The following is a 21,122-nucleotide window of genomic DNA, read 5'->3' as shown; positions in this document are numbered from 1 at the left end:
AAAACACTGAACACCATTTTCTTAACAACTTAGCCTTTTAAACTCAAAACTTACTAAATTTTCAACTTTTAACTCAAAGGTTTAAACAAAATTTTCAAACTCAATAAAAATGACTCGGGTTCAACATTGATAGGGGCAAAATGATAAACAGAAAATGACCGATTGGGTCTATCAGTTTAGGGTTAACAAGTTATCAAATTGGGTGGATCGGGTTTTACTCAAGTGGATTAGGTAAAATATTAAATAAAAAGTAAATTTAATTATATCAAAAATATAACCATGTAGGAGAAATATAAGCGCCACATAGTATAATAAAAGTGGTGACATAACACTTAATTGTTCAAGCATAAATATGTGGCCGAATGTTGGACGATAAGGAGCAAATATACTAAAAAAGTATAAACATAATGCTTTTCCAAAGTACAAAGACAAATATGATCCTTTTCGGAAGTTAGATCAAATATACCAAAAAAGTATAAACGTAATGCTTTTCCAAAAGTACAAAGACAAATATGATCCATTTCGAAAGTTATGAAAAAAGAGAAAAAGCTAAAACCGGCCGGTCCGGTTTAGTTCCACTCCTGATAGAGTTGGTTGAGATAAACTTTATTATCCTCAAGAAGCAAAAAACAGAAGAAAATTTTACCAAGAATGATTCATCTTATGCCCCTAAAAATTCAATCTTGATGCTTCCCAGTTTACTCTTCAGTAATTTGAATCATAAAAATATACCCTTTTTGTAGATAGAAGAAAAGAAATGCTAATGATACAGTCCACCATTTCACTTCCTCTGCAAAAATCTGTTCTTGTTCCAGCTAAAATTGCAACAAGTGGGAGTAAAAATGGTTGTTTTCTTGATTTAAATGGTCGGTGTGGTTCAAAATCAGCTTCTTATCACTTTCCAAGAAGACCCATTAAGGGAAATTCAATTCAGGTAATTCCCCTAATTTTTGGGTTGCTGTGTTTTCTTGATATGCTTGTAGATGATTATTTGAGTGACTGCTGTCGATTACTCTGTTGTTGAGAGCTCTTTAGTGATGCGTTTGTTGATTTGTTTTTATCTCTTTTTGGGTATTCTTAAGTTTTGTCTATATTGTTTACAGCTGAAGATTTATGCCAGGAAATCAGAATCACTCCCAATTTTGCTTTCAGAGAAAGTTGATGGTACTTCTTTTTCTTCTTTAATGATTAACTTTGAAAAATAACTCTAATTGATGCTACATGGGCAAAATTTTCCTGATGGCGGTCAGTCCTGAACGAATTCCCTCTCGTAGCTAGGGCCTTGCTAGTCCTTGTAAAACAAAAATAGGGCAGCCTGGTGCACTAAGCTCCCATGATGCGTGGGGTGTGGGGAAGGGACGGACCACAAGGGTCTATTGTGCTTCATATCTATAAGAGACTATTTTCACAGGTCGAAATCCGTGACCTTGTTGTTACATAGAAGCACTTTACTAGTTCTCTCTATCCGTAATCCATATTATAAAATTATCTAATGTAACCTTTACAGGTTTCAAGGATTAATTCATTTAACTAGACAATTTTTATCTTTGATGGGATGTTTTCTTTATTTAACTAGACAACTGGTATTTTACTTATTGATATCATCAACTAGTAGTGTTTTCTTCTCTTATTGATTCTATAATACTCAAGTCAAACTAAAATCTTCATGTCTAGTGAAAATATGACACATTGGGTAGGATGGATCATCTTATTTGAAGTGCTAGTTCTAGATCCCTGCATTGGTATAGTCGAGACTGAGAAATGTAGATTTTCGTACACATACTTTTTTTTCTTCTTTAATTGGAATGTTTATATATTGTTTTTAGTTTTGTGGCAGTCTATCAAATGTTTGGAAACAATTATCATTTTCCTATAGATTTACCAAAAAGAAAAAAAAATATCATCTTCCCTTAGAAAGGTATGCAGACCTACTTAACTCCTAGCTTGAGAAAGATCAAGAGATGATGAGATTGGTAGGATGGATGATTTAGCTTCTAATCATACTTATGATTACATTTTTAACTCCACTAATGCTTTTCGACTGATCTGTTGGTTTTTGATAAAAAAAAACACTGAAAAAGCACCCTCATCCTCAGAATGGAAAGCAAACTGAAATTTCAATCAACTTCTTATGACCTGTGACACAAATCCTTACCTCGGACTTGTAAATATATTCACGACTGTGTATAATTTTGAGATTAATTTCCAAAAGGACATCACCTTGTTCTTCTATGAACAAGTAAGAAATCATTCCAACAGAAGTTTGGAACTTCTTGTTTTGTGTTAAATCCTCTATACACAAACAGAGGAAGATTGCCTAATATAATTGCTATGAACCATAAATATGATAATAATGCTTTGTTGCACAGATTTTGCATGAACTAAAAGGTCCCGTCATTGGCTTCCCATTGCAGAATTGCCAGAGATGTTGCTGAATGGCGGAGATATTACCATTAGTAGTGGGGAGATTCTTTCTCTATCAGCTTTCTCATGTGGATCTATCTTCTGGTTGACATCTGGGCAAGTGGCATTAGCAAGTGAAGGTGTCAGAGTAAATATGGTTTATGAGGTCGGGGAATTATTTGAACTGGGAATCCAGCTTACTTACCTGCTTTTACTACTAGCATTGCTTGGGGTTGGAAGTTTCTTTGTGATTCGGCAAGTCCTTGTCCGCAGAGAGCTTGATCTTTCTGCCAAAGAATTGCAAGTATGTGACTAAATGTCTTTTCTCGTTGTGTATAAATGCTTTGCCATTTATTTGAAACGTATATAGTATGCATCTGTATGGTTTAGATCTACAAATGCAAACTTCTTTTTAAGATATATATATATATATCATTGTATTCTCCTGAAGGTAGAGCAGGAGAAGAATGCTTTATAAAGAGAAAAAAAGAAAGAAGATTGTGTTTAAATCTTGACTTGGAGATATCAATATGAATTATTCTATTTGTTTCCCTCAGACAACAATAGCTGACTTTTAATCTATAATTCCATATCACATTTGTACACGTTTATATCAGTTGCAAGAACAACTTGCGCATAGATGCGAGAATGCAACTCTCATTCTCTACCTCTGAACACACTGTTTTATTTGTCACACAACACAGGAGCAAGTTAGAAGTGGTGATGCCAGTGCCACAGAGCTTTTTGAACTTGGAGCTGTGATGTTGAGGAGAAAATTCTACCCAGCTGCAACCAAATACCTTCTTCAGGCAGTAGAAAAGTGGGATGGAGATGATCAGGATCTTGCCCAAGTATGAACTACTCTTCAACAATTTCTGTTCCATTTATCATTTATAATTTTATATAAATGATAAAGGACCTTCTCTATAGCAATTCTCATTTCATATATAAATTTTTGATACAAATGAATGCACATTTATCCAGATGAACATGTGAAGAATCTCTTTTACCCTGGATCAAACTTTTACTTACTGCCAAAAAAAAAAAAAAAAAGTTCAAAAGTCTGCTAGAAACTGCTGAAATTCCCAGCTCACAAATTATTTCTCTATCAAAATCTAGAAAATTTGTATAGAAAATGGACCTCAAAAGCTAGTTCATGAAGTGAAGGTTGTTCAAGATCATATAAGTAGACAATAACCCATGGTTGTGTATTTGGAGCATCGACATAACGTGGGATCCCAACATTGGGCCTGCATCACTGGGCCAAAAGGACAAAATAATCTTCTTCTTTTTGTTATGAAGATGTTGTATTAGAAGGACAGAATAACTTCTGGATAACTCCTGAGGAAATCAGGATTTTTCCTTAGAAGAAATGAGGTTGACTGGTTGTGGTAGAAATAAGCTTGATGTTCCAGTCTTATTCTTTTTATTTTTTGGTTGATGGAGCCATGAAGATTAGGGGACTGGTCATGTTGTCCAGGATTCCGTAATATGCATCACGGAACTCCAAATACTTCGGAGCTGATTGAACATCTAACTAGGAAGCTTGTATCATGGCATGGTCTGAGAATGTTAAGCAAATCTCTGTTAAATGAAATTTAACCAATACAGAAAACTATGACTTCAAAAGGATGTATTTCTAAAGAATCGTTTTAGACAGTTATAGAATTTTTACTCCCAACAGTTTGGAAGATATCTTGAGAAAAGGTTTTAGCAGCCAATACTTTTTTTGCTGTTGCGTACCAACTCTTTTCAGGTATCTGAGTTATGTATTCTGCTCCCTTCCCTTAAAATTTTGTGCATCTTTACAGGTTTACAATGCCCTTGGTGTCAGTTATGTACTTGATGGGAAAATTGACAAAGGAATTGCTCAGTTTGAAAATGCTGTAAAAGTTCAACCTGGTTATGTCACGGCATGGAACAACCTTGGCGATGCATATGAGAAAACCAAAGACTTAACATCTGCTCTAAATGCATTTGAAGAGGTACTTCTTTTTGATCCTAACAACAAAATAGCTCGTCCTAGGCGCGATGCATTGAAGGACAAAGTAACAATGTATAAAGGAGTATCAGTGAAATCTAAGAAGAGTTGATATAGCTAGCCCATTAGTTCTTTTACACACTTGTGCTGATTATCTTTTTGAGGAGCTCTTTTTGTTCTCTTTTTCCGCTTTCTCCTACACAAGTGGAATTCGTTGTCATGGCCATGTTGAAGTTTTGGATGTTCCATAATAGAAGTTGTTTGAACTTTCTGTTTTTGGTGTAAATGAAATGAACAGTGTCTATTCTACTTTATTTGCATAGAATCAAGAGAACTGTTGATGATCTATGTTGCTCCGACTCCTCAAAGTTGTCTAACATGTGCATATTGAATTCACCAAAAATAGTGCAATTTTGAAGAATTTGACACGGGTGTGACATCGAGAGTCTTCGCAACTAAGTTGATGATTCCTGCCCTTCTCTTATAAATTTGTTTAAACATTTCTTAGCCTTACCTGGAAAGCCTCCTTATTGCCTTAAAAAGTAAGCAGCAACAGCAATTTGTTTATTTATATCTACTAAATTTGATTGGAATGCTTGTATGCCTAATCTATACAAGTAGCACTACAACAAAAACAATTTTTTGCGGCAATAAATATTGATTTTCGTCAAGAGTGTTAAAGTTTTTACTGGCATTAGTTAAGTGTTATTAGAAGCAATGTCGCTAAAGATTTTAGGAACATATACATAGAGAATTAATTGCAACTAATGATCAATTTTTTGTGTAGTGTAGGTCTCTATTTAAGAAATATACGATGTGCTTGCTCAACTTATTGAAGGATTTCCATACAATCGACTCTTTTTCTCAAAGTTTTACTCTTAACAACTCCAATGTTTGAAGCAAGATGGTGTGTCCATCAAACTCGGTATTGAATTCCTTGCAAACTGATGGGTGTAAATAAATAACGCACTCCTCCACTAAAATGGGTTGGAAAGTCTATACGCCTAATCTATGTAGTGTGGGTGCTCTATTCAGCTATACAGGTTGTCACTGCATAACTTCTTCAAGAATTTTTAATTTAATCGCCTATTTTTCTCGAATTTCACTCTTAGAAACTCCTATGTTTGAAGCAAGACTTTGTCTAGTTAGGCTATGAATAATAGATTTTACGGAAAAGAGACAAACCCCAAAACTATCATAAATGGTATGTGAAAGAGGGTCGATTTATTTTTACCGAACACCACCCTAGGCAGTCCTGCAAACGTCTGCAACACTCAGCCTATCTTACTCACACAGATTTGACTAAGTATTGAAATACTTAAGCAACAAAGTTAAACAACGAACAGAATGTACAAGAACTCGTCCAAACCGTTATTAATCTTATAACTAATACAAAGGAAAGGCTTCACGAATTTGTCTAAGGCCAGAATCACACTCAATAGCCTTAAACGAAATTTCCACTCTTATAAAATTTCTGCACATGGCAGTTACATGCCGCAGTTACAAATGACACCTGTCTGACACTATATTTCTAACAGATAGAATCACAAGATTCAAACTAAAGTTTCCAACAACTATATTTCTAACAGATAGAATCTAATTCAAATTACATCCTTATCCACACGAAATATTAATATTCTAACACTTAGAATATTTCAGGCTACATTTCAACACTTAGAATATTTCAGTCTAACTTCCAACAATTAGAATATTTTAGCTGCCCTCCAACATTTAGTTTTATTTCAGCAATTCACAGCTTTCCCTTGTCAAGCCAACACGCTGCCTTGCCGATGACTCTAGCCCGCACGTAAGCCTTACATGTGTCAAGTTGCTTTGCCAACACCCAAGCACCTTAAACCTGTGTTGCACTGTTTTGCCTCCATTCATGTCAATACCAATACCCAAGTCCTTGACATGTCTGCACATAATTAGATCAAGTAGTTTACGAGTCTAGCAGTATGTGTGTACCATTCGTTATACTTTTTACATATGTATACACCCTTATCGTTATTTTTAGGTTCTGTATACTCTTAAACCAAACGGAGGGACACGTGACATCCTTGATAAACCCTATGAGCTTTTATGCTTATATTTCTTGAGTTGTTCAACCAAATCAAAAAGTTTGTTCTAAGTGTAAATTTCTTCGTTATAAAGTAATGTCAACCTCAATATTCATGAAACTGATAAACATGAATCAAATGTATCTTCAAAATACCAAGTGATATTATCATTAAAGGGAATAAAATACACATCACTTTTTATTTCTTAAATAAAATTCTGTCCATTTTAAATTTCCTACATTTTCAATGAAGTAAAACCAATGATGCATATTATTAGATATACCTCCATTCCACTGACTTTATCTTGACCTGTCTGCATGCAAAATCTTTTCGTCATTAATCCACAATAAAAGAATTAATAACACTCCCTTTCTTTTGATATCTCCAATCTTATTGAATTTTGAAAGTTAATTCAATAAAATTAGACTATATATGTGAGTCCGAAACTCAAAGGGTAAAAAATATTAACAAAAATTCCAAAACGGTATATAAAATTTTATATAAACCAAAACGGTAAAATAGCTGCCGACGCAGCGATTTACTTTGACTGAAAAAGTAAAATCGCTGCTGAGGCAGCGATTTTGCCAAAATTTTTTTTTTTAATAAAAAAATGAAATCGCTGCTCAAGCAGCGATTTCAAAATGTTTCTTCTTACAAATCGCTGCCAGGGCAGCGATTTAACATTATTTTTTAATTTTCTTTTTTTTTAAAAAAAATAAGGTATATCGCTGCTCTGGCAGCGATTTACGAAGAAAATTTTTTTTTTCTTTAAAATCGCTGCCAGTGCAGCGATTTATAAAAAAAATATATATATATTTTCCAATATAAATCGCTGCCTTAGCAGCGATTTATAAAAAAAAAAAAAATTTTTTGATATAAATCGCTGCTCTAGCAGCGATTTACAAAAATAAAAAAAAAATTTTTTATGTAAATCGCTGCTCTAGCAGCGATTTATATCAATTTTTTTTTTTTTATAAATCGCTGCTTAGGCATCGATTTATTTAAAAAAAAAAAAAATTTGTTATTAAATCGCTAAGCAATTTTTTAAATAAAAAAAAATTTAAAAAATGTTAACTTATGTATATAATTTATAAGAAAATATACATTATTTTTAAAAAATTAAAAATAACTAAATATATTTTCTTTCTAAAAAAAGATATTATATTGAATTTAAATTTAAATAATATTTGAATTCAAATAATTAATTTTTTTAAATAAAAAATTAAATGAGAAAAATTATTTAATTTTTTTTAAAACAAAATTATATACTTTTATATATATATATATATATATATATATAAAGTGAAAAGGATCACATGACAATAGTAAAATTTTTTGTTTTTATTGTATAATTTGAAGAAAATTTTCACAAGTTAAAGTGGATGACATCACAATAGTAAACCTTTGTTTTTATTGTAAGTTTTAAAAAAAATATTCACATGTAAATAGTACATCATACTTTGAATTCTATAAATTGGTACTTCAATTTTTCATACTTTGAATTCTATAAATTGGTAGTTCAATCTTTCAATCTTCCAATCCAATCTACTTTCAATCTTCCACAATCTTAAAATTCTTGTTATTCTTCAAATTTTCTAAAGTTTTTAAAAGCATTTTCTTTATAAGGTGAGTTTAAATTTATTTTATTTTTAATTTATTTTAATTAATTTTATACTTTTATATGATATTGTTGATATATTCAATCGTTTGATACTTATATTAATGTTAATTTTTATTTTTATTTTTTGTGTATAGATATGGATCCATCAAATTTATACGTACATCCTGGTCCAGTAGAGCATGATGTATTAAAAATTCAAGTTCATCATCGTTCCGAAGGAATTTGGAATGGTAGCATAAAAGAAGAGAGATGTTGCTTATATACGCGTCGTGGTGATATTGAATTTTGGCAACATTTAAAATATCATCCATTACATTCTCGCATCCTTCAATATTTTGAAAATTGTAGATTTAAAGGAATTCTTGATGTTGGATGTGTGCCGTATGACTCCGGATTAATTTCTGCTTTAATTGAAAGGTGGCGTCCGGAAACTCATACTTTTCACATGCGAACTGGCGAGGCTACCATAACTTTACAAGATATTGAAATTTTATTCGGAATGGTAGTAGATGGTAGTCCTATAATTTTAAATGGAGCTGATTCTTTAGGGATTATAGGTAGACAAGAAATGATTTTTCAATTAACAGGATGGTTACCCGATACTAGTTGTTTTTCTGGTGTTAGTAGATTGTCAACATATAAATTGATTGAGTATATAGAAGGTTTGGAAGTTATTAACGATAACTCAACTGAGCATGAAGTTCAACAAAGATTTAGATTATATTTATTATGGTTATGTGGTGGATCAATATTTCCGGATAAATCTAATAATAAGATTAATTTGGACATTTTGATTGACATGAGAAATTTAGATTTAATGTCAACTCAAGCATGGGGATCGGCCGCATTATCATATTTGTATAATTGTTTATGCCGTGCGTCAATGAAAAAATCAAATGAAGTTTGTGGATTTCTCTCTTTAGTGCAGGTATACATATTTTTTTGATTAAATATTTTTTATATACTAGTAATATGCACTTTTAAATTTAAGTGCATTATAAGTAATGGTGAATTTATTTATTGTAGATTTGGGCATGGGAAAGAATTATTCCCCTGCAATCATTGCCAAAGCCTCTAAGAACCAATCAATTTGAGGCTTTAACTGCACTTGCACGTAAATGGACGCGACGTAGAAATCATCAAAATGAGGCACGAACTGTAATCGGTGTGATTAGGGATGTACTTGATAATCTAACTGATGAACAGGTATTTAATATTATTAGTATCTTATACTTTTCATATTTTATTTTATTTTAAATAAGAATATATTTTTTTCTGCCAATGTTGTTTTTATAATTATCTTACTTAATTATTTTTTTATAGTTTATTTGGCAGCCTTATTCGGAAGATGTTATTAATGGATTGCCTGAGTGGTGTCGGTCAGGACAACGTGTCTGGATGGCACAGGTGCCACTGATTTATGGAATTTATCGTGAGTGGCACATGGTTGATCGTGTTGTGAGACAGTTCGGTTATTTACAACATATTCCTGGACCGTGTACCCAATTTTCCGAATATCATTTTAAGCGTGATAAACGATCAAAAATAAAACAAGAAGATATAGATGTATTTAACTATACACAATATTTATGGGAACAACGTCAAAATCGTATATTTCGACCTCCATTTGTAAGTGATCAAACAGATTACTTCCGTTGGTACATGAGGCATACCCGCATGGTCATTGGAAATCCACAACATGTTGTACAAAAAGGGTATCAACACATGGCAGGAAGACATGAGGCATTAGTATGTATATTACATAAATTTCAAATTATTATGTCAATCTTTAATAATTTTTTTTATTAATATTTTTTTATTCATTATAGGCTAGAGGTCATGAAATGCAGTATCGTCGAGCTCGGATGATTGAAAATGATGAAAATCAATCTAATGAAATGAGACAATATGCAGCGGAAGTCGCTCGTATTTCGATGGAGTCAATGAATGCGGCCTTTCAGGGAACGCGATTGAGCTTTGATCATGATTACAATCCTCCCACTCAATACGATGAACCACCACCAGTACAAGTATCTCGCCGATCACGACAAACAACACCGAGAGAGGGTGCTCGTCGAGGTAGAAGGACCACTAGTGAAACAGCTGATTTTTCTGCAGGGCCCTCTAACACTAATGTGGCGACTCCCGAGCCTTATTATCCCATATTTGATTTTTCTGTAGGGCCCTCTAACACTAATCCGAATTTTTCTAGTCAGCAAACAGTTGGTTTTGTAACTCCGCAGGTTCCAATATCTGGGTTTGCACAATTTAGTGGTTCTCAATATGGTTTTCAACATGGTATGCGTGAATTTCCGATACATAATTCTCCATTTGGTGGAAGATTGAATTTTTCGAATGTAAGTATAATTATTTTCATACAATTTTTTTAACTTTTTATAATTTTTTTTATTTTTATTGCATGTTTATTTGATTATATTATGTTATATTGTATTATAGGTAACTGCGTTTGATGATTCAAGATTTAATGCTGGGGCTTCACAAAATTTAGTTCTTAATAGACAAAATCCACCTCGGAGAACATCTAGGCTACACAAATCAACTAGATGTGGAACAGGCAGTCACTATCAAAATGAGGAAGATTTTGAAAATGAAGATGAAAATGAAGATGAGAATGAAGATGTAGAAGATTCGGATTCAGAAGAATAATTTTTTTTATGCACCTTTATTCTAAAAGGCTGAAGATTCGAATTTTGAAATATGTAAATTTTGTTGTTTCGTGCAAGTTTGAACAAAGTAATGAGATTATGTTTGAACAAGTTTGCAGGATTTACTTTTCTTTTTGTAATAGGTCAAATCAATACTTTTTATGTTATGTCAAATCAATACTTTTTATATTAGGTCAAATCATTATTTTTTAATAGAGTTCAAATCAGTAATATAATAATAATGTAAAGATATTATACGTACAATATTTAAAATGCACAAGACAAATTAAATTCATGTTAACAAATAAATATAAAAGATATATCATATGTCAAATCAATACTTTTTGTCAACATTTTTGTATGTTTGAACAAGTTTGCAGGATTTACTTTTTTTTATCTCAAATCAATACTTTTTGTCAACATTTTTGTATGTTTGAACAAGTTTGCAGGATTCACTTTTTTTTTATCATAAGTCAAATCAATACTTTTTATGTTAAGTCAAATCAATACTTTTTATATTAGGTAAAATCATTATTTTTTACGTACAATATTTAAAATGCGGAAGACAAATTAAATTCATGTCAACAAATAAATATAAAAGATATATCATAATATTAATAACAAGATAATAAAAACACATTAACCTTAAAAACATATACAAAATATTTAAAATCGAGTAGGACATCGTGCCTTTGTGTGACCTGTCTCCTTACAAACACTACATTTTCTAGTCATGCGAGCCGGAGCTATATCCATATCATTCTTAAGTCGGCTTCTTCCTTGCGTACCACTTGTCCGCAAATATTCAGTATTTGCAATTAAATTAAAAGGAGCTGGTGGCCAATACATTTCATCACCCACTGGATTAAATGTCTCACTGTATGTTCGTTTGTAATATTTTGCACTGTAGAATTTACTTACATAAGATTTTGGCTCGATTCCGCGAAGTCCACAAAATTTGATGGCATGCGAACAAGGCATATGATAGTTTCTCCATTTTCCACAAGAACATTTCTTACCTTTTGCAGTAACCTTGTGGACATTTCCACCTTTACCATCATGAGCAAAAGTAAGAATTTCAAAAACTCCATCACCTGTGTTGTAAGTCATCATATCTGTGTGCCCTTGAGCTCTTTGATAATAATCATTAAATTTTTTATCTATCGCAAGTGGCCATGGCATATTACTTTGAAGTAATGCAATTGCAAGATTGTTTCTTTCGACAAAACGATCAACGAGAGCTTTGAACGTCATTCGAACCATGGCAGTCACAGGAAGCCCCCGAGCTTTTTTCAATAAACCATTATATGACTCAGACACATTTGTCGTCATGGCACCCCATCTACGACCACCATCCTTATACATCGTCCATTTTTCCAAAGGAAATTCATTTAACCATTCATATGCTGCAGGAGACAATGTTTTGATTTGTTGCATCCGTTGCATAAACTTTTTCTCCTGATGCTCAGTAGCAGCCAACCACATTAGATTTTCGAGTTCACTATTTACAAATTTTTTATTAAAATTTGCTTTTAAGTGTCGAACACAAAATCTATGATATGTGTTGGGTGGACTCAACCAATCATAAGATTGAACGCACTGCAAGATTCCTTGATGACGATCAGAAATAAGACCAATTCCTTGTCGTTCACAAACTACATGTGTCCATAATAACTTGAGAAACCATGACCAAGACTCAAAACTCTCACGTGCAACTAAAGCATATGCAAGTGGAAAAATATTTCCATTCGCATCAATTCCAACCGCAATTAACAATTTGATATCATACAAACCATAAAGATGTGTGCCGTCGATAGAAATGACCGGCCTACAACTTTTGAAACCATCAATGCTCTGTTTAAAAGCCCAAAAAAGAAATTTAAAAATTTGCTCACCTTGCATTGTTGTAGAATGATGCTCCCACTCAATAATAGTGCCTGGATTGAATAATTGTAGTGCAGCCATGTATCAAGGTAATGCCTTAAATGAACTTTCAAAATCACCATAAACCATTCGAAATGCTTTTCTTCGACCTTTTTGTGCTTTTCTGTAACTAGGAGTATAGTGATGTTTTCCTTTGATAATTTCACGGATCATCTTAATATTTATGTCCGGATTTTGCATAACATATGGTATTAATGAAGTGGCAATCATGTTATCATTCAAATTGAAATGATCCTCCTTATAGTTATCTGTAAGACAAGTATGCGGTTCAATCATTTTTCCTGTCTTCCACATACCGCTTGAAATCTCTCTAAACCGAATCATCCAATCACACCCTAACTCATGACGCTTGCAAATAACTTTCCAACTTTTACTTTTGGATTGATCATAAAGAAATTCTTTTTTAATAGCAAGACTATATGCTCTTACTGCAGATTTCATTTGCATCTTATTCATAAATAACATACCTAGTTGCATATACAAATTAAATTAATCAACATGCAATAAATAAATAAATAAACAACTATAAAATATTTAGTTTTCAACAATCGAACCTGACTGGATATGTTTAGGATTGTTTGAATTCCAAAGTGCCGTTCGAATGGAACCGTCATCTCTCGTGTACATAAAATCTTCTGCATTTTCGTCAGTGTGATCTAAGTATGGAATCGCTGTAGAATGATAATTAATACTTTGATCTTCAATGGATGCATTAGGTGCATTATCCACATTATCATCATCGCCGTCATACATATCATCACTGTCTGTTAATTCATGCTCGGAAGGTTCATCATTGTGCAACTCACCAACTCGTTCATCACCCATAACATTGTTATTTACAATTTGTGTACAATAACTCACTGCATTTTGAATTTGATCATACCTATAAAAATAATAATATAAATATATTACATATAAGAAAAATAATTTTTAAGAAATAAGAAAACATTACTTTATTTACCTATTAGTTGAATCCGATGAGAAACAATTCAAATGACTGAAATTTTGGCTAGACTCTCCCATAATATTCAAATGTTTTTACCTAAAATTGTTGGTAGATTGGAAGATTGAAAGTAATATGAATATGAAGGATAACTTCCAATTTATAGAATTGAAAGTCTCATGTACTATTTACATGTGAACTTCTTCAACTATTTACGATAAAAAAACAAATTTTACTATTGTCATGTGATCCTTTTCACTTTATATATATATATATATATATATATATATATATATATATATATATATATATATATATATAAATATAAAAGTATATAATTTTGTTTTAAAAAAAAATTAAATAATTTTTCTCATTTAATTTTAAATTAATTATTTGAATTCAAATATTATTTAAATTTAAATTCAATATAATATTTTTTTTTAGAAAGAAAATATATTTACTTATTTTTAATTTTTTTAAAATAATGTATATTTTCTTATAAATTATAAACATAAGTTAACATTTTTAAAATTTTTTTTAATTTAAAAAATTGCTCAGCGATTTAATAACAAAATTTTTTTTTTTAAATAAATCGCTGCTTAAGCAGCGATTTATAAAAAAAAAAATTTTTTGATATAAATCGCTGCTAGAGCAGTGATTTACATAATTTTTTTTTTTATTTTTGTAAATCGCTGCTAGAGCAGCGATTTATATCAAAAAATTTTTTTTTTTTTTATAAATCGCTGCTAAGGCAGCGATTTATATTGGAAAATATATATATTTTTTTTTATAAATCGCTGCACTGGCAGCGATTTTAAAGAAAAAAAAAATTTTCTTCGTAAATCGCTGCCAGAGCAGCGATATACCTTATTTTTAAAAAAAAAAAAAATTAAAAAATAATGTTAAATCGCTGCGCTGGCAGCGATTTGTAAGAAGAAACATTTTGAAATCGCTGCTTGAGCAGCGATTTCATTTTTTTATTAAAAAAAAAATTTTTTGGCAAAATCGCTGCCTCAGCAGCGATTTTACTTTTTCAGTCGAAGTAAATCGCTGCGTCGGCAGCGATTTTACCGTTTTGGTTTATATAAAATTTTATATACCGTTTTGGAATTTTTGTTAATATTTTTTACCCTTTGAGTTTCGGACTCCTATATATGTGGCCATTTGAATTACTTCCACAAAATAAAACCATCAAAATTGAATTTTTGTTACCAAACTTCCTTTGACCTTAAACTTTAATTTAATTCTTCAATCACTTCTATACACCCAATTTGAATGTTTATCCTCCTAACTAATAACTCATCACAAAAAAACGTAGATGATATTTGGCTTCAACTTAACGAATTAGTTGCTCTAAATCACAAGGGGTGTTCCATGTGTCATTTAAACTATAGTCGTGAAGCGTAATTAGATAAACTATAGTCACAAAACGTTATTTGCTTAAATATTTACCCCGTTTTACAATAGAATTTTCCCATCGATTCTTTTAATGGTCCACGAGGTCGTTTCATGAAATATTACCGTTGGAATGTATGTACATAAGAAGTAGCTACTATTATATCTACCTGTAAAGCTAATATGTACTCTACATTAGAAGAAAAAAACACTCCTATCAATTTTCAATTTTCTTTCTCACTTGTAATTATCATCAAGCTTTAAATACCCACAAGCAATAACAATTACAACATTCAACATTTCTTGTCATTATGTCTATATTGACTTCTCCATCCCTGTTGTATAGTTTAGTGTAATGTCCACAAAGATCACCCACAGGGCACACGAAATATCTACGCAAAGATAAAAACATTTCAACAACTGCTAAAGATCTTCAACTCAGCATTACCATTTCCAATCCCATTTTTAAACATCATTGCAATCGATATACAGGAACTTCGATCCATCGCTGCCCTTAATATATTACAGATCTAGTCAATAGCATCAACACGTAAGAAACAAATATGTGAAAATGATGTTTATGATGGATATATCTCTCTGACTCCACTCTGATTGAGTAGATTATGTAAATTAATATCACCCTGAAATGGGGTGTCAGAATCTGTGAAATGTTCACTGTTTCCTCCAATAAACAAGAATCAATATCGTGCTAGGTTGTTGCATCTTCATACCCTGGGAACAGTAATCCGTCCTGATTTTTACAGCATAAGCTTCCAAAATACAGTGGCCCCTGAGCATGATATTGTCAGCTTGATGCAACACTAACCCGCGCAACATAGAAAATAGATTAAGATGCTGGCCAGTTGAAAAGAACGCATCAGCAGTTAGTGTCCTCAGTGTAGTATCTTTTTCTACATGTGATATGCATAATTCCACATGTCAACTGTTAATATTAGTTGTCCTTGCAGTTTCTCGTATAATTTGAAGATAATCGGGCTTGAGGCTGAAAGAAATCAAATGGAGCCCCAGGTCCAAAAGAACGTCTTGTAGCACTAGGAGAATCTGAGAGCAGAGGTTCATAGACTGAGGTACGGTTCTTGGGTTGAGAAATTGATAAAGGTGCAACATCTTTATCTAAAGATCTCAGTTGAGGTTCTATATTACCCAGGGACAATATAGGTCCTCCCATACGCTCGGCTTGCTGAAGTATATTAATTTTACTAGATCTGTAGGTGTACCTGAAGTACTTCAAAGCTAGCACTGGACCCATGCCAGCTGCTACAATGATCTGAAATGGGAAGGTAAGCCAGATTAGTTCCGTTGTAGTATGATTCACTAAAAGAGAATCACAAAACTAATTCCTCCTATAAAAATAAATGGCTAAAAAAGGTGCATCTCATCTAATTAGATGCAACAAAATATAAAAATTAGAAGCACCTTATAACCTTTAGCCGTTTAGCATATAAAAATGAGTAGTTTACAGAGCACTTTTCAGTCAATTTGTAATCGATTTGCAGGAGAATTGACTTTCAGAAGGTATTACACTTTCTAGCAATGTTGATCTACTACAATGGATCGACATTTAAACAACAAATATTTACAAAATCACAGAATCACTATTAGTGAAATGCTTAATCATAACATATTTTTGGATCAACAAGGAAAGATGATGAATAGAATAATATCATGCCAGAACAATCTGAAGGCTAACTACACCTGTCTCAACTAACATGACACACTCTTTTTCAGAAATTAAATTATTTTAAACTTAGCCTATTAATTACATTTTGAAGTGTTAAATAATTTGTTCATGCAAAATTTGAAATAAACTCTTAGGTAATGTTTCTCCAACCAAAGAAAGTAACCAACTACAAATTTTTCTTCCAACTGCCGATGTAATAGTAGGTCATCTCCTAAAGCTTTCTGTCCAGCCATATTCTATAACAAAAAACTGGATGGACTACTATTCTGAAGCATTATCTCGACTACTTGACTTTTTTTTCTTAAGCATACTCGTCAGAGTTGTAAAAATAAAACCCAATCCAATTGAGTTATATAAAGTCTCAATTTTTGCAAAAAAAAAGACCTTTTGAACTGTAAACAATAGATAATCACTTTGAGAACATCATGATAACCAATAAAGGATTTGAACACTACATGAAAAAAGAAGATAGAAAAAGTTCACTTACAAATATAGTAATCCAGTATGACGGCTGTCTACATAAACGGAACATTATTGTATACAGGCCGGAGGATGGGAAGGCACTGACAATCCAATTGATGACATAAAAAGCAACAAGATTTCCCCATATCGCAATGTGTTGCAATATTGTGAAAGAACTGTTAACATTGAGGCAAATTTAGTTCCCTGGAATTTTAAGACCAGTATTGCATACTACCATACATAGCAAGCACTAATACACATACATGTTGTCCAACAAAATTAAGATTTATATAGTAACTTTAGGGATGGCAATGGGGCGGGCCGGGGTGGGTTCAAGGCTATGCGGGGTGGCTGGGTGGACAGGTTTAAGGTTATGCGGGGCCGGAGGGACGTCGAGCAGGTTGAATGGATTTTCTAAAACTAATGCGGCGCAGATTGCGGGTGCGGGTATATATGAATATATATGAATTTGTATCGGTTCAAACTTAATTTTAACTCTTACATGCTATAAGAGTGATAGAGCATTATTTATTGAGATAATTTGTTTAAAGATACTAAAATATTCAAGATAATAATTGAAAAAGGTTCAATAAGAAATAATGCAATTTGTTACATATTTCACAATTGACCTCTAAAAAATAATTTTTTAAGTCATTCTCTATTAAATTAATAAAACTTAATGAAATAATGAATTTTTATTTTTGAATTTTATTTTTTAGTATTAAACTTAACTAGGAAAAAAGAAAATATATAAAAAAAATTATGCGGGCCGATGTGGGGCGGGTTGAAAATGAAAAAAGTTGCTATGCAGGGCGGGGCGGATTAAAAGTATCGCAGGTTAAGCTAAACCCACCTCGCCCCTGCCCATTGCAATCCCTAAGTGACTAACTGGGGAGGTGAAAATGATATTATCAAGAAATGTACACACTTCTGCTTTCACTGGTTATCAGCAAAACTTTCTCCTTCGCAGACAAACGTCATTTTGAGTTTAGACTAATCACATTTTGGATCTCAAATGTAGGAGTGTTGTTGTGATCTAGTCCCCAAATTGTGCCAATCGGATCCTTATTTTATGAAGTTAGTCCTTACACTCACACAACCAATTCAGAAAACTTTTCCAGTCAAAAAATAGCCTCACATGACTATCCTAATACTTCTAGACGCTAAGTTAAAGAAAGATGAAAAAATAGACCACAAGAAAGGAAGGAAAAGAGACAACCCTTCAAGAGGATACATCAAAGCAGTAATGTAACAATTATAGCAAAAAGAACAATGATACTTAGACGATCAGCCTCTATCTTTCCAACCCAATCTTCAGCCGCACCCAGCTTCACCCTTCCCATTTCCATCCAAGTCACCATCGGTATTGTTAAGGGCATGCTTTAATATTAAGCTGAGAGACTAGGTGGAGTGTAGGTATTGAGTAATCCACCTTGCTTAAGTGGTGAACTGAACTTGAAATGGTTGTCACAGTTAATGCACTATGGACACTTATTTTAGTGATTAGGATTACAAGTTTGAAATTTAGAAAACTGTTGCAAAATCTGACTCAAACTAAAAACCATATATTTGCCTCTGCAGCAGAAATTTAGAATGGTTTCTGAACTTGTATTGACATGGTTTTACATCATATCTTTTTTCTTAATTCAAGTATTCTTAGTTCCTTTGTATCGCCGTAACCACACCTTTTTCTCGTGTTTCTTCTTCAGTGGCACAACACCTCTCTCGGATAACTATTACAAAAGAACCTGCCCCCAATCACTATTTTGAAAATATTTGGCTACAAGAAATTTGTCTTACAGATCTAACAGCTGTAACATTTTCAATAAGATCAGGCAACAAAAACTTTTCGACAAGTTTCTACAATCAAAACCCTCCCAGTTACTTTCCAGCATGTTTGCCGAAAACCATTCTGGGGACTTTCTACTTTCTCTATATCAGTGTTGTTAGAAGTTTGCTTCTAGTACATTAAGCCCCCTGAAACTTGATGAATCCCAGATTGTGTTATTTGCTCACTTAGTTGTCGCTTTGGTGTAGGCATCAAGGTCGTTACAAGTGCACATCTTCACTGATGAACTGTGTCTCTAAGACCACGACAATAGACAATAAATATAATTGACAAAGTGATGGAATATCAACTACCTACCAATCTTTAAAAGCTAACTGCCTCATGTTTTTGTATAGTTGGGTTTATTTATTCCCCCTAGATTGCCCTGATTCATTTCTGAACCATGTCTGCTCCCTGATTCTCAATTAACAATGTAAAGGAGAGCTGACCTTTTGCTACTAAGCTTTTGTAACTATTATGCATCTACTTGATGCCTGCAATAGAACTAATTACTTCATCAAAAAAATAATTGACGAAGTGATACAGTAGTTGTTAAAAAACTGTCATGACTGAATTTTAGTGATTCACAACAAGAAATTAGATATTCCTCAAAAGCATATTAGCCACTAAAAACTTATAACAATACCTTTTCATCTATATTAGAAATTTAAAAGTCTTTGACATGAATAGTACCTATAGTTACATTTTCTTGTATTGCATTTCCTGTTTATTTTTATTTTTCCTCAATTGGTGCTCGCTTTACAATATTCAACACTTCAATTGTGTTTGGTCGCTTAAAGCCTTAAGAAATTTGGCTTTTCTGTAGGCCTTTTCTCTTTTGACTACTCTTCTATAGGTTTAGTTGTATGACTAGCTCATCTAAAAGCTTAAGTTGCTAGAGAGGGTACACGTAATATTTATTTAACCATCCCATCAATGTTGTCAAAGGCACGCTTAAAGCGCGCTTTGGCCCTGAACCGAGGGTCACATGAGTGCTTCGCCTCGCTAAATGTGTGCTTTAGTGTCAGCGTCAAGGCTCTAAGACAAACTTTTCCATGTGAATGGGTGTTTCCTAAAGACACCACACTAAACACTTGACATTTCACTTGATCTTACAAAAATCAATTTCATTGTCCATGTATTTGTTATTCTTGCTAATAATTATTAGTCTTGAACTATATATATAATATATATACACACATGCTTCACTAAAGCCCACGTGTTATTTGCGCTTAAAGACCTAACAAACCTTAAAGGTTTTTTCTGTTTTATTTTTCTTTTGATAACACTGCATGTCACACCCTCTCATGTGTGGATCTACTTCTTTTCATGAACCAAACATGTGAAAAATTCTTTTTAGACAAGGGTAGCTTGGACCCAAGACCTCTGGTATCTCTAATATCATGTTGATTTGTGTCACCACCTCCCTTAAAAGCTTAAGCTTCAAGAGAGAGTACACCTATTTTAACCACCGACCCACGTTTTATGTGATATACTTTTCTTTTTAGTCTATCCCAAAAGAATGACACCTTATTTTTAGGAACTACCTGATCTTAACATCCCCATTTTATCTTTAATGATATAACTGGTTGAAATCCTCACCACCACTAATTCAAAATTAAAGAGACATGTGGAACTCCCACGGACAGTCATTTGAAAGGATACTTTAGGTACTTTGCATATATTTTGTGAAGTCTTCTGTAATTTCTCAAACTCTATGCTCAATTAAACATCGTCTCGTAATTAGGATCGAGGAAATATGCCTTAACACTATGTAGACGATATGTTAAAAGCGTTGAGAGTTAAAATATTCGGAATGTCACATTCTTGAGTAAAATATTATCCCACATTATATTAACATAATGATCGTAGTTAGCACCTATAAATAGATGTGTCTTGTATTCATCAAATCATCTAAGTCGCCCATAAACCTCTTCGGATAATTTCTCCAATCCAAGCATAGCTATAATGTCTTGAAGTTCTTTGTAATGTTGTAAAGTTTGCTTAACTTGGGGCAGTTTCGTCACAAAAACCAGCATCACAAACTTACCCATACTGCTCCAATCCTAGACCTCTCCCATCCAACACAGATACATCACGATGCCCAACCTGTTGAT

The 21,122-nt window shown here is 32.7% G+C and overlaps 4 protein-coding genes and 1 long non-coding RNA gene across 7 annotated transcripts in view; 2 read left to right on the top strand and 3 right to left on the bottom strand.

Moving 5' to 3' along the window:
• Positions 1–531: 531 nt before the first annotated feature.
• On the top strand, positions 532–4,732 carry LOC101263865 (tetratricopeptide repeat domain-containing protein PYG7, chloroplastic). Its single transcript, XM_004250326.5, has 5 exons — positions 532–934; positions 1,104–1,164; positions 2,415–2,707; positions 3,108–3,254; positions 4,215–4,732. The coding sequence occupies exons 1-5, from the start codon at positions 758–760 to the stop codon at positions 4,494–4,496; spliced, it is 960 nt and encodes a 319-aa protein (XP_004250374.1). The 5' UTR covers positions 532–757; the 3' UTR covers positions 4,497–4,732.
• Positions 4,733–7,943: 3,211 nt separating this feature from the next.
• LOC138339599 (serine/threonine-protein phosphatase 7 long form homolog) lies at positions 7,944–10,944 on the top strand. 2 transcript variants are annotated; one of them, XM_069291423.1, is made up of 6 exons: positions 7,944–8,070; positions 8,200–8,993; positions 9,092–9,271; positions 9,389–9,814; positions 9,895–10,422; positions 10,523–10,944. In XM_069291423.1, the coding sequence occupies exons 2-6, from the start codon at positions 8,202–8,204 to the stop codon at positions 10,730–10,732; spliced, it is 2,136 nt and encodes a 711-aa protein (XP_069147524.1). In that variant the 5' UTR covers positions 7,944–8,070; positions 8,200–8,201; the 3' UTR covers positions 10,733–10,944. The 2 variants fall into 2 exon arrangements, with proteins under 2 accessions (XP_069147524.1, XP_069147525.1); XM_069291424.1 differs by lacking the exon at positions 7,944–8,070 and having other exon boundaries at positions 8,200–8,295.
• Positions 10,945–11,397: 453 nt separating this feature from the next.
• Positions 11,398–12,696, bottom strand: LOC138339690 (uncharacterized). The gene has a single exon (XM_069291590.1). It carries the CDS (start codon positions 12,694–12,696, stop codon positions 11,398–11,400), a length of 1,299 nt encoding a protein of 432 aa, XP_069147691.1.
• A 404-nt stretch (positions 12,697–13,100) lies between these two features.
• Positions 13,101–13,742, bottom strand: LOC138339639 (uncharacterized). Its single transcript, XR_011212511.1, has 2 exons — positions 13,230–13,742; positions 13,101–13,142 (listed from the first exon to the last, which is right to left on the bottom strand). It is a non-coding gene; the product is annotated as an uncharacterized lncRNA (long non-coding RNA).
• A 1,555-nt stretch (positions 13,743–15,297) lies between these two features.
• LOC101263565 (phospholipid-transporting ATPase 2) overlaps positions 15,298–21,122 on the bottom strand; it is a 61,744-nt gene continuing 55,919 nt past the window's right edge. For both annotated transcript variants that reach the window (XM_004250325.5, XM_069291591.1), the window contains exons 24-25: positions 17,203–17,353; positions 15,298–16,301 (exon numbers count right to left, since the gene is read on the bottom strand). In XM_004250325.5, the coding sequence (XP_004250373.2) occupies positions 15,966–16,301; positions 17,203–17,353 (487 nt within the window). In that variant the 3' untranslated portion in view covers positions 15,298–15,965. The remainder of the gene's footprint in view (positions 16,302–17,202; positions 17,354–21,122) is intronic.

The sequence above is a fragment of the Solanum lycopersicum genome, chromosome 11, assembly GCF_036512215.1.
Source record: "Solanum lycopersicum chromosome 11, SLM_r2.1".
Lineage (NCBI taxonomy): Eukaryota > Viridiplantae > Streptophyta > Magnoliopsida > Solanales > Solanaceae > Solanum > Solanum lycopersicum.
Note: the sequence above shows the minus strand (reverse complement) of the source record. Positions and strands in the feature narration are given on the sequence as shown.

Excerpts from the sequence above, each read along its gene's own strand:
- LOC101263865 (XM_004250326.5), top strand. The coding sequence starts at position 758 with ATGCTAATGATACAGTCCACCATTTCACTTCCTCTGCAAAAATCTGTT. Across the intron at positions 935-1,103 it reads TTAAGGGAAATTCAATTCAG|CTGAAGATTTATGCCAGGAA; the intron begins GTAATTCCCCTA and ends TATTGTTTACAG. Across the intron at positions 1,165-2,414 it reads GCTTTCAGAGAAAGTTGATG|AATTGCCAGAGATGTTGCTG; the intron begins GTACTTCTTTTT and ends TTCCCATTGCAG.
- LOC138339599 (XM_069291423.1), top strand. The coding sequence starts at position 8,202 with ATGGATCCATCAAATTTATACGTACATCCTGGTCCAGTAGAGCATGAT. Across the intron at positions 8,994-9,091 it reads GATTTCTCTCTTTAGTGCAG|ATTTGGGCATGGGAAAGAAT; the intron begins GTATACATATTT and ends TATTTATTGTAG. Across the intron at positions 9,272-9,388 it reads ATAATCTAACTGATGAACAG|TTTATTTGGCAGCCTTATTC; the intron begins GTATTTAATATT and ends ATTTTTTTATAG.
- LOC138339690 (XM_069291590.1), bottom strand. The coding sequence starts at position 12,696 with ATGGCTGCACTACAATTATTCAATCCAGGCACTATTATTGAGTGGGAG.